Below are 13,127 nucleotides of genomic sequence, written 5' to 3'. Positions count from 1 at the left end.
TAATTTATTGGTCCATCAATCGAAATCCTAATCGGAACTTGGATAAATCAATCGGAATCCTAATCGGAACCGGGCAAATCAATTGGAATCCCAATTGCAAAATCCAGATAATGAATACCTCATGCGGCGGTCATGGCACAGTCTATATATGTGGAGTGGAAGAGTATAGAGTCAGTGGTCTTATGCAGATCCGGATGAAATTTATATTAGCTGTAGCAACCACGCGCACTGTGCTAGTAGGAATAAACATATGTATATGTACGGTATGATATCGTGTTTATTAAAAGGAGCCACTTAGGCCTAAATTGGCTAAACAATGACCAACGATAAACCAAAAGCACGCCGTTACTTTTCTTGATACACACAACATCACGTTCACGCGCCACGAGTTTCGCTCGCGTCGGAAACACACGCACACCCCTCTCCGACGTTGCGCGACGCCGGGGCACGCAACCCGAAAGCTCCGCTCGCTTTCGCACATCCATCCTCCTCCCAACCTCCGGCCTGCTCGCGCTGGCCGCCCGGCGATCGACGACGGCGACGGCGAGCCGGCAACAGGGAAAGCGGCGGCCGAACATTCCGAGACCCGAGCTCCGCGGTGACGTGGCGCGGCGCAAGTGGCCGTCGCGCGCCGCGGAGATATTTTTCCGACGACCGGAGGTGGTCGAGGACAGCAGCAGATCGAGCGGGCGGCATGATATTTTATTTGAGGAGGAGGTCGCCGGGTGACGGTTTTGCCCTCCGGTGGTGTTGTTGGGGATGTCTTGGATTTTTGGCGCCACTGACGGAAGGTTCTGGATTCCTGGCTTGCCGCTTGGCTCTGTGCGTCGCGTATGCAAACGTATCTTGCTGATGGGTTTGGGTATCTCTTTATCTCCTTTTTCTTTTTGTAGAAAAAGGAAGAATGAGTGTCCCCTGGGAGGATCTATATGGAAAATCTCAATAAATTTGTTTGTTGGGTACAAGACGATAAGTCAGGTTATTTTCGTGCGATGCTTGTGCTACGAAGATTGATGGTAGGATAACTTATCATCATGCCGACTCGTTGACCGTGACAAGAAATTGTTTGTCACTTTGTTGATTATGGCAAGAAATAAAGGGATTTGTGTTACAGGTGTGTAAATATATAGGATGTAGAGAACACATGAGTGCACTGGAGATTGGAATTCCAAGTTAGCTGACAAGCGTGGTCTAGCACTATTGTAGCTACCATAAACCTTTATTAGGACCGAGCTTGTTAGATAATGAGTGACTAAGATAGACCTCCACTGTTTTGCAATACTAGCATCATACGCATCATTTATCTACACTAAATAATCGGTACGAATGACTTGAAAAAACTTGATGGCAACGTGACAAACCCTTTGCTTAGAATGTTTGCTTTCCTCTCAACTAAAATAGAAAAGGGAACACTAAATAATTGACAAAGCTATTGAATAGTACTTTACAACTACTTGGCAGGCTCTTTTTTTTTCTTCATAAAAGTAACCATTTGAGAATCGAAAGCAAGACGTTTCGGGCAAAAACAATAACTTTTGATTGACACGTGGAAATCAAGCCAATGAAAGAGGATATTTTTTTAGCTGACAATGCTATTCCCACAATATTTTCATATGTATGCTCTATCAGTGGTCCTTAAATACCATTTAAAATAGCGTGATAATAATCGTTGCAATCTACGGGGCACCTTCACTGCGAAGCCAAGGAAACCACGTGCACCGTCGGACAGGATCCCACGCGGGACCCCACCCCGCGCCGTCCCCTTACCGCCTGGGGCCCACGCTGCCGCCTCAGCGGCAGATATTTTCGCCTGGCCCCCGCCCCCCGCGTGGCAGATCCCGTAAATAACCAGCAACCACGTGCCCCCTTCCTCCGCTCCCCCCGCGCATGATAAAAACCAGGCGCAGAAATATCTCGCTGCCCCCGCAGAAACTCCCATTTCCTCCCGCACCAAACCAAGCCAAACCACGGGCGCGCTCGCCGTGGAGAGAGAGAGAGAGAGAGAGAGCCGGAGAGAGGAGAGGGGTTGGGCGGCTTGGCATGTTCGACGACGGCGCGGCGGGGAATCGCGGCGCGGTGGCGGTGAAGCGGATGAGGCTGTGGGAGGAGGACGAGGGGGTGGAGGTGGTGGGGGAAGGGGAGGAGGGGATGGAGGTGGACGGGGACGAGGAGGAGGGGTGGGCGTGGGGGGCGCCGGCGGCGGGGGTCGGGGAGCAGAGGGCGGCGGCGATCGTGGTGGCGGACGCAGCGGAGGCCGACTTCCCCGTCATCTACGTCAACGCCGCCTTCGAGGCCGCCACGGGGTACCGCGCCCACGAGGTGCTCGGGCGCAACTGGTCAGTACGCCGAACCCTCCTCTCCGTTCCCTTTTTGCTCTGTTTTCCTCTGCTTGCGATGCTGGAGAATGCCGCTCGCCTGCTGCCCCGCGCGAGCGGGAACCATGAGTCGCCGCTTGTTCGAGTCAGAGCCTAGGATTTTAACGAGCATCAGTGCAGTGCAGCCCGCTTTAGATTTCAGGGTCCTTGTAGTGCAGAGCACCACACATTCGTATTAGATCCGCAATTATTAGTTCAATCGATGTGTGTCGTCACGACGCATGCAGCAAAGGCAGGTATGGGTAGTGCTTTGATGTTAGTAGGATTGAGAATGTAGTAAGGCCTTTTGATTGGACGGTTTGTGTTGTGACGCTTTAATCAAAGGACAGGTGGTACTATCACGGGATTTGAGTGATCCTCAAGAGTGTTTGTCTTTGTGGGATAATTTTGGTGTGCAGCCTGTCCCTTAGTAATGGTCAATGGTGACAGTAGTGAAATAATTTGGTGGACCACTGTCCATCTTGCAATAGGAGTAAGCAGGCTAGCGATGTGTGATTGGTACAAACTCAACAAAAAAATCTTGGTTGTGCATATGCTGAAAAACGTGTGGACAACATCTCTTACAATAGCAGATGAGATTTAGTTTTGGGCTTATTCATGTTGTAGGTAAACTATTTCAATGGGATTGTAAGTAATAGGTTTCAGATGGCAAAGGAGCACTGACAGTGAAATGTCCATAGGTTGATTTCAACTTTCCCTGAGCCTGTTTTGGTTTTCTGGTGAGCAGAGGGTGTGGAGAACATGTTGATGGCTACCTGTGAGATATTTTGCTTGATACTTTGGTTGCACTGCTAGAGTTGGCCACTTGAACATAGGGAAAGGAATGATGCAAGAATAAACCCTAGAATATGTGGTTACACGAAAAAGATTTGTAGGCCATGACAACCTGGGTGGGCACCTGAGTCGGTGCTTGTCGTGTGACCAAGTTTTGGTGGCAGGGTTTGCCTACCCACTACTAGTTGACTAGCCTGTTCCTACTCTTCACATTTGTAAAACTTTGTTCCGTGATACTGGATGTTTAATGAAAAGTCAGGATATCATCGGGAATTCTAATCTGATTCCACGGAAATTGTGTTAATAGAAAGTTAGGTGATCCTTGGATCCATTCTGAAGTTGTTTAAGCATTTAGCATCAGATCTAACTAACAATTCCATTACTGGAACTGGTCGAAAACTCGAAATTCTTTTCTTTTTTTTGCCAAAATCAGCAGCTTGATAGTTTACATTTTTATCCTTTCTTGTTGATGTCAAATAAGACAATGAACATCCACCTGGAAGCAATGAGAAATTGGTTAGGCTAATGAGGCTGTTGAACAAATATCTGTTCTTTCGTATATTGTAATGTTTTACGGTGGATATTGTCTGCTTGCTTTGTTGTTTGTTATCTTTTCATTATTGTACCAATTTTTAAATTGCTAACACTGAAAAACTTGACAGAGGGCCTATTGAAGCATCTCATGAACTGTGTTCACTCAAACTTGTCTTTCAGCCGGTTCCTGCAATTTCGGGATCCACGTGCGCAAAGGCGGCATCCTCTTGTTGATCCCATGATTGTTTCAGAGATTCGGCGATGCCTCAATGAGGGGATTGAATTCCAAGGCGAGCTGCTCAATTTCCGGAAGGATGGTGCTCCACTTTATAACAGATTAAGGCTCATTCCTATGCATGGGGATGATGGATCTGTGACACATGTTATTGGGATCCAGCTATTCTTTGAGGCAAACATTGATCTCAGCAACATATCATATCCAGTGTATAAACAACAGTCCAACTACAGGCCTAGCATTCAAGATCTGAGCTCAGCTTCTCATGAACATACTCCAAAAATCCAGAGTTTAGACTACTGTGCTATCCTCCAATTGTCAGACGAAGTTCTAGCACACAACATTTTATCTCGCCTGTCGCCAAGAGATGTTGCATCGATTGGATCAGTCTGTACCAGAATGCATGAACTAACCAAGAATGATCACCTGAGGAAGATGGTCTGCCAGAACGCATGGGGAAGAGATGTCACTGTCAGGCTTGAGATGAGCACCAAGATGTTGCGATGGGGTCGCCTTGCAAGAGAGCTAACAACCCTTGAGGCTGCCTCATGGAGAAAGTTCACTGTTGGAGGACGCGTGGAGCCTTCCCGTTGCAACTTCAGTGCATGTGCTGTTGGTAATCGCCTTGTCCTGTTCGGAGGGGAGGGAGTCAACATGCAGCCTATGGATGACACATTTGTGCTTAACTTGGAGGCTGCAAGGCCAGAATGGCGACGTGTCAAGGTCTCTGCCTCCCCACCTGGCCGGTGGGGGCACACTCTATCATGGCTGAATGGGTCATGGCTGGTAGTATTTGGAGGCTGTGGACAGCAAGGTTTGCTCAACGATGTCTTCGTCCTTGACCTCGATGCTCAGCAGCCTACATGGAGGGAGGTTGCAAGTGAGGGTCCTCCACTGCCACGGTCTTGGCACAGCTCATGCACTTTGGATGGTTCAAAGCTTGTTGTCTCAGGTGGGTGCACTGAATCCGGAGTTCTTCTCAGCGACACCTTCCTCCTTGACCTCACAAAGGAAAAACCAGCATGGAGGGAGATTCCTACATCCTGGTCTCCGCCATCCCGCCTTGGCCACACCTTGTCTGTCTATGGTACAACCAAACTATTCATGTATGGTGGACTGGCAAAGAGCGGCTCTCTCCGGCTGCGCTCCAGTGACGCCTACACGATGGATGTCGGCGAAGACAGTCCCCAATGGAGGCAGCTGGCTACAACCGGGTTCCCGAATGTTGGTCCACCGCCAAGGCTTGATCATGTCGCTGTGAGCCTGCCGTGTGGGAGAATCATCATATTTGGTGGCTCGATTGCTGGCCTGCACTCCCCAGCAGAGCTGTTCCTGATCGACCCCGCTGAGGAGAAGCCGACATGGAGGATACTGAACGTCCCTGGGCAGCCACCGAAGTTCGCCTGGGGACACAGCACCTGTGTGGTGGGTGGAACTAGAGTTCTGGTCCTGGGAGGCCACACTGGGGAGGAGTGGATCCTGAATGAGCTCCATGAGCTTTGCCTTGCAAGCAGGCCCGACGAAGACGAGTGATCTCTTCACGCATGGCTGTGCATGTGATTTATTCTTAAGCTATTCGGACCTACTTTCAGTGTGTTACGTCATTCTGCATCGGTATTAAAAAATAGTGGAAATTGATCTGAAAAAAGAAGAGGAGGTTACTCCTGGAGAGTTTAGTCTACTTTGTTGTTGTCATCCGAGATGTTTTCTTTGCATCTTGCATCGTTGTAAAAAAAATAGTGGAAATTAGTCTGAAAAAGAGGTTAGTCCTGGAGAGTTTACTCATCCGAGATGTTTCGTTGCTTGTGCTTGCTCATATTTGTATCGAATTTACTACATATTATTATTTCTTGTTGGCATCAAAGCCGTCGCCGCTCTAGTTTATGATATCGATGCTCTGTGGACACCAGAGCGCGCGAGGCATGGTTGACTTTCTTTGGAAGTGATGTTTGAATAGCTAAGGGCCTGTGAGTAAAACCTTCAATTCCAAAGGCTCATGGACAGTACTTTTACCTCATTGCTTGTTCAGAGTTATTATGTCCTACATCCTCGCCTAAGAGTGAAGACGACACGGAGACGCTGGAACAGAAAAAGCGAGACGTGGTTTCGTGAAAGGTGAGCTGGAGAACGAGAACGAGTTGCATGATAGCGTAGCCAAGCAGAGTACTGATTACTGAATGATTATGCTCTGAACATCAACGGCAGAATTATTGGACTGCATAGTAGATTATTACTGGACCAGCAGCATACACCAACCTGATCGGACCGAGAGTACTGGTCACCGCCACCAAACCTGTAGCGTTCTTGGTCCCATGCGCGCATCAGATTCTTGGTCCCAAACGGCATAAAGCCTTAGTGCGCGCTGCTTTCGGACAGCTACCTGATGAAACGCTCGGAGCCGTACTTGCAGAATACTACCATAGCATCTTCCACACATTCGAAGTTCAGAATGCGGAGTAACAAACAATACTTGCAAAGCCAACTCAACAAAATACTACTGGCAGCAGGCCTGTCAAATACTCCATAGGTCAAGTATCATAAGCAATCATTCTAACAACCGCTGCAACGAGAGCAGGTTTTTCCCTGGTGGCCAGGATTGGAGCATGAAAACCAGCTTCCAGCCATCACTTTATCGACTTAAAACTGAAACAAAGTGTGCGACATAACAAACATCTAGGGTACTTAATTAAACAGCAGCAATGCAGCATCATCGTTCGGTCTCAGTGCGACGATGGTGGTGGTGGTGGTGGTGGTGGTACGTATACTAGAAGGTAGCTATCGAAATCCAGTAACTTTGGCTCTTCGCTCCCGAACATCAGCGGACACATCAGGTCGAGAGCTTGGATCCATCTTACTGACCCTCTCCGGACTCCTTCGGGGCAGCAGCTTCCTTGATCTCATCACCGCCATCCTCCTGAAGATGGAAGGAGAGTACCAAGGTCAAATGAGGGCAATGACAAGTGATGCACAAGAGAACTAACAGTAGGTTAAAGAGATTAAGAAAACATGTAGGGTAAATGAAACTCACATTGGTGTCAGATGTCCATAGGGTCAAGTTGTCACGCAGGAGCTGCATGATTAGAGTGCTGTCCTTGTATGACTCCTCACCCAGGCTGTCTAGCTCAGAGATAGCCTCATCAAAAGCCTACAAACATTAAATTCGAGTCAACTCCAGCAAATAAAAGGTGAAGGAACCAAAAAATAATCATGACATCCAAGTGAGCTTTGTTTCACTGTAGTTGAGAACAGGCCTCATCAAAAGCCTACAAACATTAAATTCGAGTCAACTCCAGCAAATAAAAGGTGAAGGAACCAAAAAATAATCATGACATCCAAGTGAGCTTTGTTGCACTGTAGTTGAGAACAGAGATTTTCTAAGTCTTGATCAAACACAGTAAAACTTTACCATTTAGAGTAGAAACACCTAGTAATGCATTGGTCTATCTTTAGTAGACAATGCCCTGTGTATTCTAGAACATGAGTTGGTAATATACAGTTCTGTCATCACAGAAGGGCACTCATGAATCCTTTAGTATCTAAGATTATAGGACTTGTCATTTGGTTGTAAGCTGGTAGTATTATAAAGTGGAAAAATGTAGGCAGCAAGACATATCAGGTTCAGTGGAGAACCAACAGCAATAGAAGCATTTTACTTTCAACAGAACAAGAATATATGGATTACAGGAACACAGAAAATTCAGAGTTCAAGAAAGAATTTAGTACACTACTAAAAGAACAAGAGATTATGTTTCAGAGATTATGCATGAATAACAAAAACTGGCAAATATTGTATGTCCAAAACCTTTTCCTTTTGAGAATAGTTTCACAGGAAAGCTAAAGAAAGAATTATCACATAATTTGTCATGGCACGCAAAGTACTTCAGAAGCCAGCGGTTTCCTATGAAAGACTTAACAGAATATATCTTGCCGAATTGCAGTCTATGCCTTTTTCATTTTGAGCTTGCAACCTTGAATTTTTAAGGAAAAAAAAGGTTCACATCCATGAACCAATGACATCATATATCACAGGCCAAAATTAGATTATTTCCTTGACATCATCTTTTACTAAACGAGAAAAAAACTATCTTAATGGTCAATAAATGAAATGGTGAGTGGGGTTTTGTTTATGTGCTCACCAAACAGTCCAACAATGCAAATCTAAAACACATTATCACATAAAACGAGATCGCACATGCCATGCACAGTAAAGGGAGACAAAGGGAGCGGAAGCAGACCTGCTTGGCAAGGTTGCAAGCACGGTCAGGGGAGTTCAGGATCTCATAGTAGAACACCGAGAAGTTGAGCGCAAGTCCAAGCCTGATGGGGTGGGTCGGAGCCAGATCTGCGAGGGCAATATCCTACAACACAAATAGTAACACCAACAATGAATCCCGTTATATCAACATGCACACAAAATAGGGTTGGTTTTCATTAGATATCCAACCTGGGCAGCTTTGTAAGCATTCATGGTGCTCTCTGCAGCTTCCTTCCTCTCTGCTCCTGACTTGAACTCAGCAAGGTACCTGCAAAATCATCAAGAGAAGTCAGGTACCAATATAAATACTGCAGATCACAAATATAATCATCAGTCATCTCCCATGGAAAACAGCACAGCAACACCATCATATAAACAGACTTTTAAACTGGAACCTCACAGCTACTCCAATCATATAAACAAATTCATAAATTCCAACTTCAGCATGCACCATTAAGAAAACGAGGGGGAACCCCCCTCGCTCAAACGTCACAAACATCAGAATCTAATTTCCCTTTCTTGACTTTCCACCACCAATAACACAAACCTAAACCACACAAAATTCAAACAAAAAAGACCACACCTTAAACTTTGACCTAATCGTCACCAAGAACCCAGATCCCTTTCACCCCCACACAAAACATCTATATAAGATCTTAAATTTTGACTTCACCAACCACCACTTCGTGGCCCATGTACTGAGACCGGAAATCAGATCATGCCCAACAAATAATCATCAGCAATAAATAAGGGCTCAAATCCCCTACTAATCCCAATCGCAAACACCCTAATACATCAGGATCTCATAAATAAACTATGCGAAACCTCAGCCCTCCATCATTTCGCTCTGATCTACCAAGAAAGCTCACTCCTCGGTCGCTCCGCACACAGATCGAATCATAAAGGGGCCAGATCTCTAGCGGTAAATGGTGTGTATGTACCTGTGGTAGTCTCCCTTCATCTTGAGGTAGAAGACCTTGGACTCGGCGGCGCCGGCGGAGGGGACGAGGTGGGAGTCGAGGAGCGCGAGGATGCCGTCGCAGATGCGGGCGAGCTCGGCCTCGATCTTGGAGCGGTAGGCGCGGATGGATGCGGCGTGGGCCTCATTCCCGCGGCCCTCCTCCTTCTGCTCGATGGAGGAGATGATCCGCCACGAGGCCCTGCGCGCGCCGATGACGTTCTTGTAGGCGACGGACAGCAGGTTTCGCTCCTCGACGGAGAGCTCCTCCCCGCCGCCGGCCCCGCCCGCCGAGCGCGCCACGCGCTCCATGAACTCCACCATCTCCTCGTACCGCTCCGCCTGCTCCGCAAGCTTCGCCATGTACACGCTCTCCTCACGCGTCGGCTCCGACGGCGACATGGCTGCGGGCGCGGGGAGGCGGCGGATCGGGCTCGCCGGCAGCAGGGGCGGCTACAGGGATGCGGCGGGCGCAGGGGATCTCCTGTGGGAACGGGGACGGGGGGAAGCGGACGCGGTTGTGCGGAGGTGGGGGAGGCCGGCGCGGGGGGGGATTTGAGGAGGGGGCGCGGGGCGCGGGGCCCGCGCGTCAGTGGGATGACGTGGCGGTCAAGGGCGCGGGGCGCGCGGCGCGGGGGGCGGTGCGGGGCGGAGGGCGTGTGGCCCGGTGTGTGGCGGGGAGCGGGTGGAGGAGGCGTGGTCGGCGGGACACGTGGCGGGGAGCGGGTGGTCGGGGCGGTGCGTGGTGTGTGGTCCCGGCGCGGGCGGGGAACGGGAGGTGGGGAGGCTTGGGCGGTCAATCTGGGGGGATGGGATGGGAGGTGAAGCTTCGCCCGTGCTTCTGTCTGTGTAGAATCAGTATTTTTTTTGAAAAAAAAGATTTTTTATATTTGTTTACCTCCGTAGTCTACAAGGAAGTGTACAGTACATGTATTTTTTCCAGTATAGTATTATTTTTTTTTTGAGAAGATAGATGTGTTGCAAACATACACCATCTGTGTTGTTCTCGTCGAGGAGAAGAGCAACTTTTTTTTTTGAGAAGAGCAACTTGTTTTTTGAGAGGACATGATAGCAGCAGATCGTACGTGTTGGATCTCTCTCTTTTTTGAGAGGAGACTGTGCTGGGGATCTCTCAAGCATCCAAAGTTTCTCCTCGAGGCCTGAAGTCCATCACAGCGACATTTTCTCTTTGGGCCCAAACAGGAGTACACTGTTGTCTTCATTTGATTTTTTTAAAAAAAAGTTTCTGGGGTTTTCTATACTTTTCCTGTAGTACTGCATTTCCGAATTTAAATTTCATCAGGAATATGCGAGGAACTTTGACTTTCTATCCGGAAGAAATCATGCTCAATGATTTATCCGTTCAAATGTTGGAATGACAGGATCATCATTTTGTGTGTTGTTGAGATAGTGTGTTTGAACTGTGGAGAACTGGAAATGGTATTTTCTTTGGAAGTTTGAGCTTTCATAAATAAAGCCAAGTGAATGCTTAGCACTAGGAAATATAATGTACCGCACATTTTTATAAATACAAATGAAAGTAAAGTGAGCTGTTATGAACAGCATCATGGATTGAACAAATTCTAATAGCACAAAGAAAAGCACGTGTTTAAGATTGATCAGGCGATCTGAGATAATGAAAAACAAATCCTTTGACATGCTCCCGCCACATCGAGACCTTTTTTTTTCTGTAAAACGCACTTGCTGCTACCGGAAAAAAAAACATTGAGCATGGATCCAGAGGCCCGTTATATTGTGAGTCGAAAAAAAGTGAAAGGTATTAAGGGCCCAGCCCAGGAAAGTAGCCTAGTTTGGGTTAGCGTCCAAATGTGACACCAGGTCCATGTTCTTTTTTTTTTCCTTTTTGAAGAAAACCGGTCCATGTTCTTCGTCGTCAACATTCGGCACATGTTCTGTTCATGCCGACCATTATCGTGATGCTGCTTAAAGTTCTCGCTAGCCTAACAATTTTGGCACCACATTTTTGGTTCGTTGCCGAACGAATGGCCAAGCCAACCCGGACTTTAATTTGGCTCCCCAATGACATGCAACGCAACTGGGCAACTGGATCATCGTCTCCCCTCAATTTGCTAGCTTTTGTCACTCACGGGATCACCGAGCTGGTAGCTAGGTCTCTCCTGAAAAAGTTCCCCAGCCTGGCCATAGAATGCATGGATGCATACCCTGGCAGCTCCAAGCAAATAAACAAGAACAAAATGCAGTGGTCAGCATCATGCATGATGAGATCGGGATCACCGGGGGTAGACAACCACCCTGACGCCAATGAGCCAATTGGTCCGCTCATGCAGTTGAGCTAACACCGATCGCACCGGATCAACTTGTTTTAGATTCAAACTAAAACGGCTGTTTATAATACGGGAAAAAAAATCCGGATCAGTAAGCTGCAAACGTAATCGACCATGTATGTAGGTAATAAACTCAAGTAGTGCAGGTTGTAACAACGCACGGTGAATTTGATGATGGCAAATAAAGCGACAAAATGTTAGGTTAATGTGAGCGAGGTTCTCTGATAAGCCGTCATGATTCTGCGAAGCCGCCGGTGGACTAGTTGGAACTGCAACTTTTTTCCAACCAAAGCCACCAAACTTCCATCGCACCATGGTGTCCATAAAGCTTCGTTCACTCGAACCTGCTGCAAGCAAACACCCAGGAATTCATTAATTCCTTCTCCGCGCATCAATCGCAGGAAGGCAGCGCAAATGGAATTCAGCAGCAGCGAGCTCGCCGGCCGTGGTTCCCTGCGACAGCGGCGTAGCGACCGCCGCCGTCTTCTTCCTCCTCGTCTCCTCCTCCTCCTGCTCGCCGTCGCCGGCCACTCGCCCGCCGCCGCCAGCATCTTCGGCGGCGACGCGGCATCGGTACGTATATGATCCTAGCTACCTACTCAGCTCGATCCTGTCGTCAGTTAAAATGGACACTCATCGTGGCTGCGCCGTGTCCTACTGTCCTCCCGCAGGAGTGCAGCCGGACCTGCGAGTCCGAGCACTGCGCAGGTACGTTCCCTGAATCTCTGATCGACGAGCGAGGTCTGAACTTCGCGTGGAACTGATTTGGTTGGGTTTCTGCTGGCAGCGGCGCCGCTGATGCGCTACGGCAAGTACTGCGGCGTGTCCTACACGGGGTGCCCCGGCGAGGCCCCCTGCGACGCCCTCGACGCCTGCTGCGCGGTCCACGACGCATGCGTCCAGGCCACCGACAGTAAATCTCTTCTTTTTTATTTACAACAGATTAACATTATTACTTTCGGCATCAGATTTTGTACCACGTAAATCTCTTCTTCTTAATTTGGTTTTCGTCCTGCTCGTGTGTGTTCTTGGCTTGGAGTAACGGCGCAGACGACTACCTGAACACGTGGTGCAACCAGAGCCTGCTGGACTGCGTGGCGGCGGCGAGGCTGTCGGCGGCGGCGACGTTCGAGGGAAACCAGTGCAACGTGACGGAGGTCGCCGACGAGATCACGTCCGTCGTGGAGGCCGCCGTGTACGCCAAGGGCATCCTCCACAAGCCGTAGCTGCTGTGCTAGTTTACGTGTGTCCACCGCGAGCGGCGAGCCGGGCCGGTGAAGCTGACACAGACAGTTCACAATTCGGAAAGGAAAGCGGTGGCTGGAGCCGGTGGCCTAGAAAAAAAGGCTGATGTGTATACGACCCTGGCCGGCCGACGTGATCTCCTCTTCTCGTCCCTTTCTTTTTCTTTTTTATAGTGGAGATGCACGTGCCACGTAATTTAAAAACCTAATAAATAAGAATTTATATTTATAGAATATAGCAAAATAATTTTATATTTATACTAAAGATATACATGAGGTAAGGATATATTTATTTAAAAACCAGTAAACAAGCAACCAACAATTTAGTAATTAAAATGATCCACTAATTAACTTAACCCATACGCCAATTATTTATACTAAAAAAATTATGACATAATTACAATGCTAATTAACTTTTCATAGTTGTTGATCCATTCTGATAGACG

General features: G+C 48.0%; 3 protein-coding genes across 5 annotated transcripts; 2 read left to right on the top strand and 1 right to left on the bottom strand.

Annotated features, from left to right (window-relative positions):
• Nucleotides 1–1,930: 1,930 nt before the first annotated feature.
• LOC112902739 (adagio-like protein 3) lies at nt 1,931–5,797 on the top strand. 2 transcript variants are annotated; one of them, XM_025971902.1, is made up of 2 exons: nt 1,931–2,336; nt 3,864–5,797. In XM_025971902.1, the coding sequence occupies exons 1-2, from the start codon at nt 2,041–2,043 to the stop codon at nt 5,449–5,451; spliced, it is 1,884 nt and encodes a 627-aa protein (XP_025827687.1). In that variant the 5' UTR covers nt 1,931–2,040; the 3' UTR covers nt 5,452–5,797. The 2 variants fall into 2 exon arrangements, with proteins under 2 accessions (XP_025827687.1, XP_025827688.1); XM_025971903.1 differs by having other exon boundaries at nt 2,202–2,336; nt 3,812–5,797.
• Nucleotides 5,798–6,392: 595 nt separating this feature from the next.
• LOC112902741 (14-3-3-like protein GF14-D) lies at nt 6,393–9,669 on the bottom strand. Of its 2 annotated transcripts, XM_025971904.1 has the most exons (5): nt 9,115–9,666; nt 8,363–8,441; nt 8,154–8,276; nt 6,947–7,063; nt 6,393–6,832 (listed from the first exon to the last, which is right to left on the bottom strand). In XM_025971904.1, exons 1-5 carry the CDS (start codon nt 9,531–9,533, stop codon nt 6,770–6,772), a joined length of 801 nt encoding a protein of 266 aa, XP_025827689.1. In that variant the 5' UTR covers nt 9,534–9,666; the 3' UTR covers nt 6,393–6,769. The 2 variants fall into 2 exon arrangements, with proteins under 2 accessions (XP_025827689.1, XP_025827690.1); XM_025971905.1 differs by lacking the exons at nt 6,393–6,832; nt 6,947–7,063 and adding an exon at nt 7,064–7,181 and having other exon boundaries at nt 9,115–9,669.
• Nucleotides 9,670–11,739: 2,070 nt separating this feature from the next.
• Nucleotides 11,740–12,917, top strand: LOC112902996 (probable phospholipase A2 homolog 2). Its single transcript, XM_025972202.1, has 4 exons — nt 11,740–12,010; nt 12,109–12,145; nt 12,225–12,350; nt 12,488–12,917. The coding sequence occupies exons 1-4, from the start codon at nt 11,852–11,854 to the stop codon at nt 12,661–12,663; spliced, it is 498 nt and encodes a 165-aa protein (XP_025827987.1). The 5' UTR covers nt 11,740–11,851; the 3' UTR covers nt 12,664–12,917.
• Nucleotides 12,918–13,127: the final 210 nt, after the last annotated feature.

Source organism: Panicum hallii, chromosome 8 (genome assembly GCF_002211085.1).
Source record: "Panicum hallii strain FIL2 chromosome 8, PHallii_v3.1, whole genome shotgun sequence".
NCBI lineage: Eukaryota > Viridiplantae > Streptophyta > Magnoliopsida > Poales > Poaceae > Panicum > Panicum hallii.
Note: the sequence above shows the minus strand (reverse complement) of the source record. Positions and strands in the feature narration are given on the sequence as shown.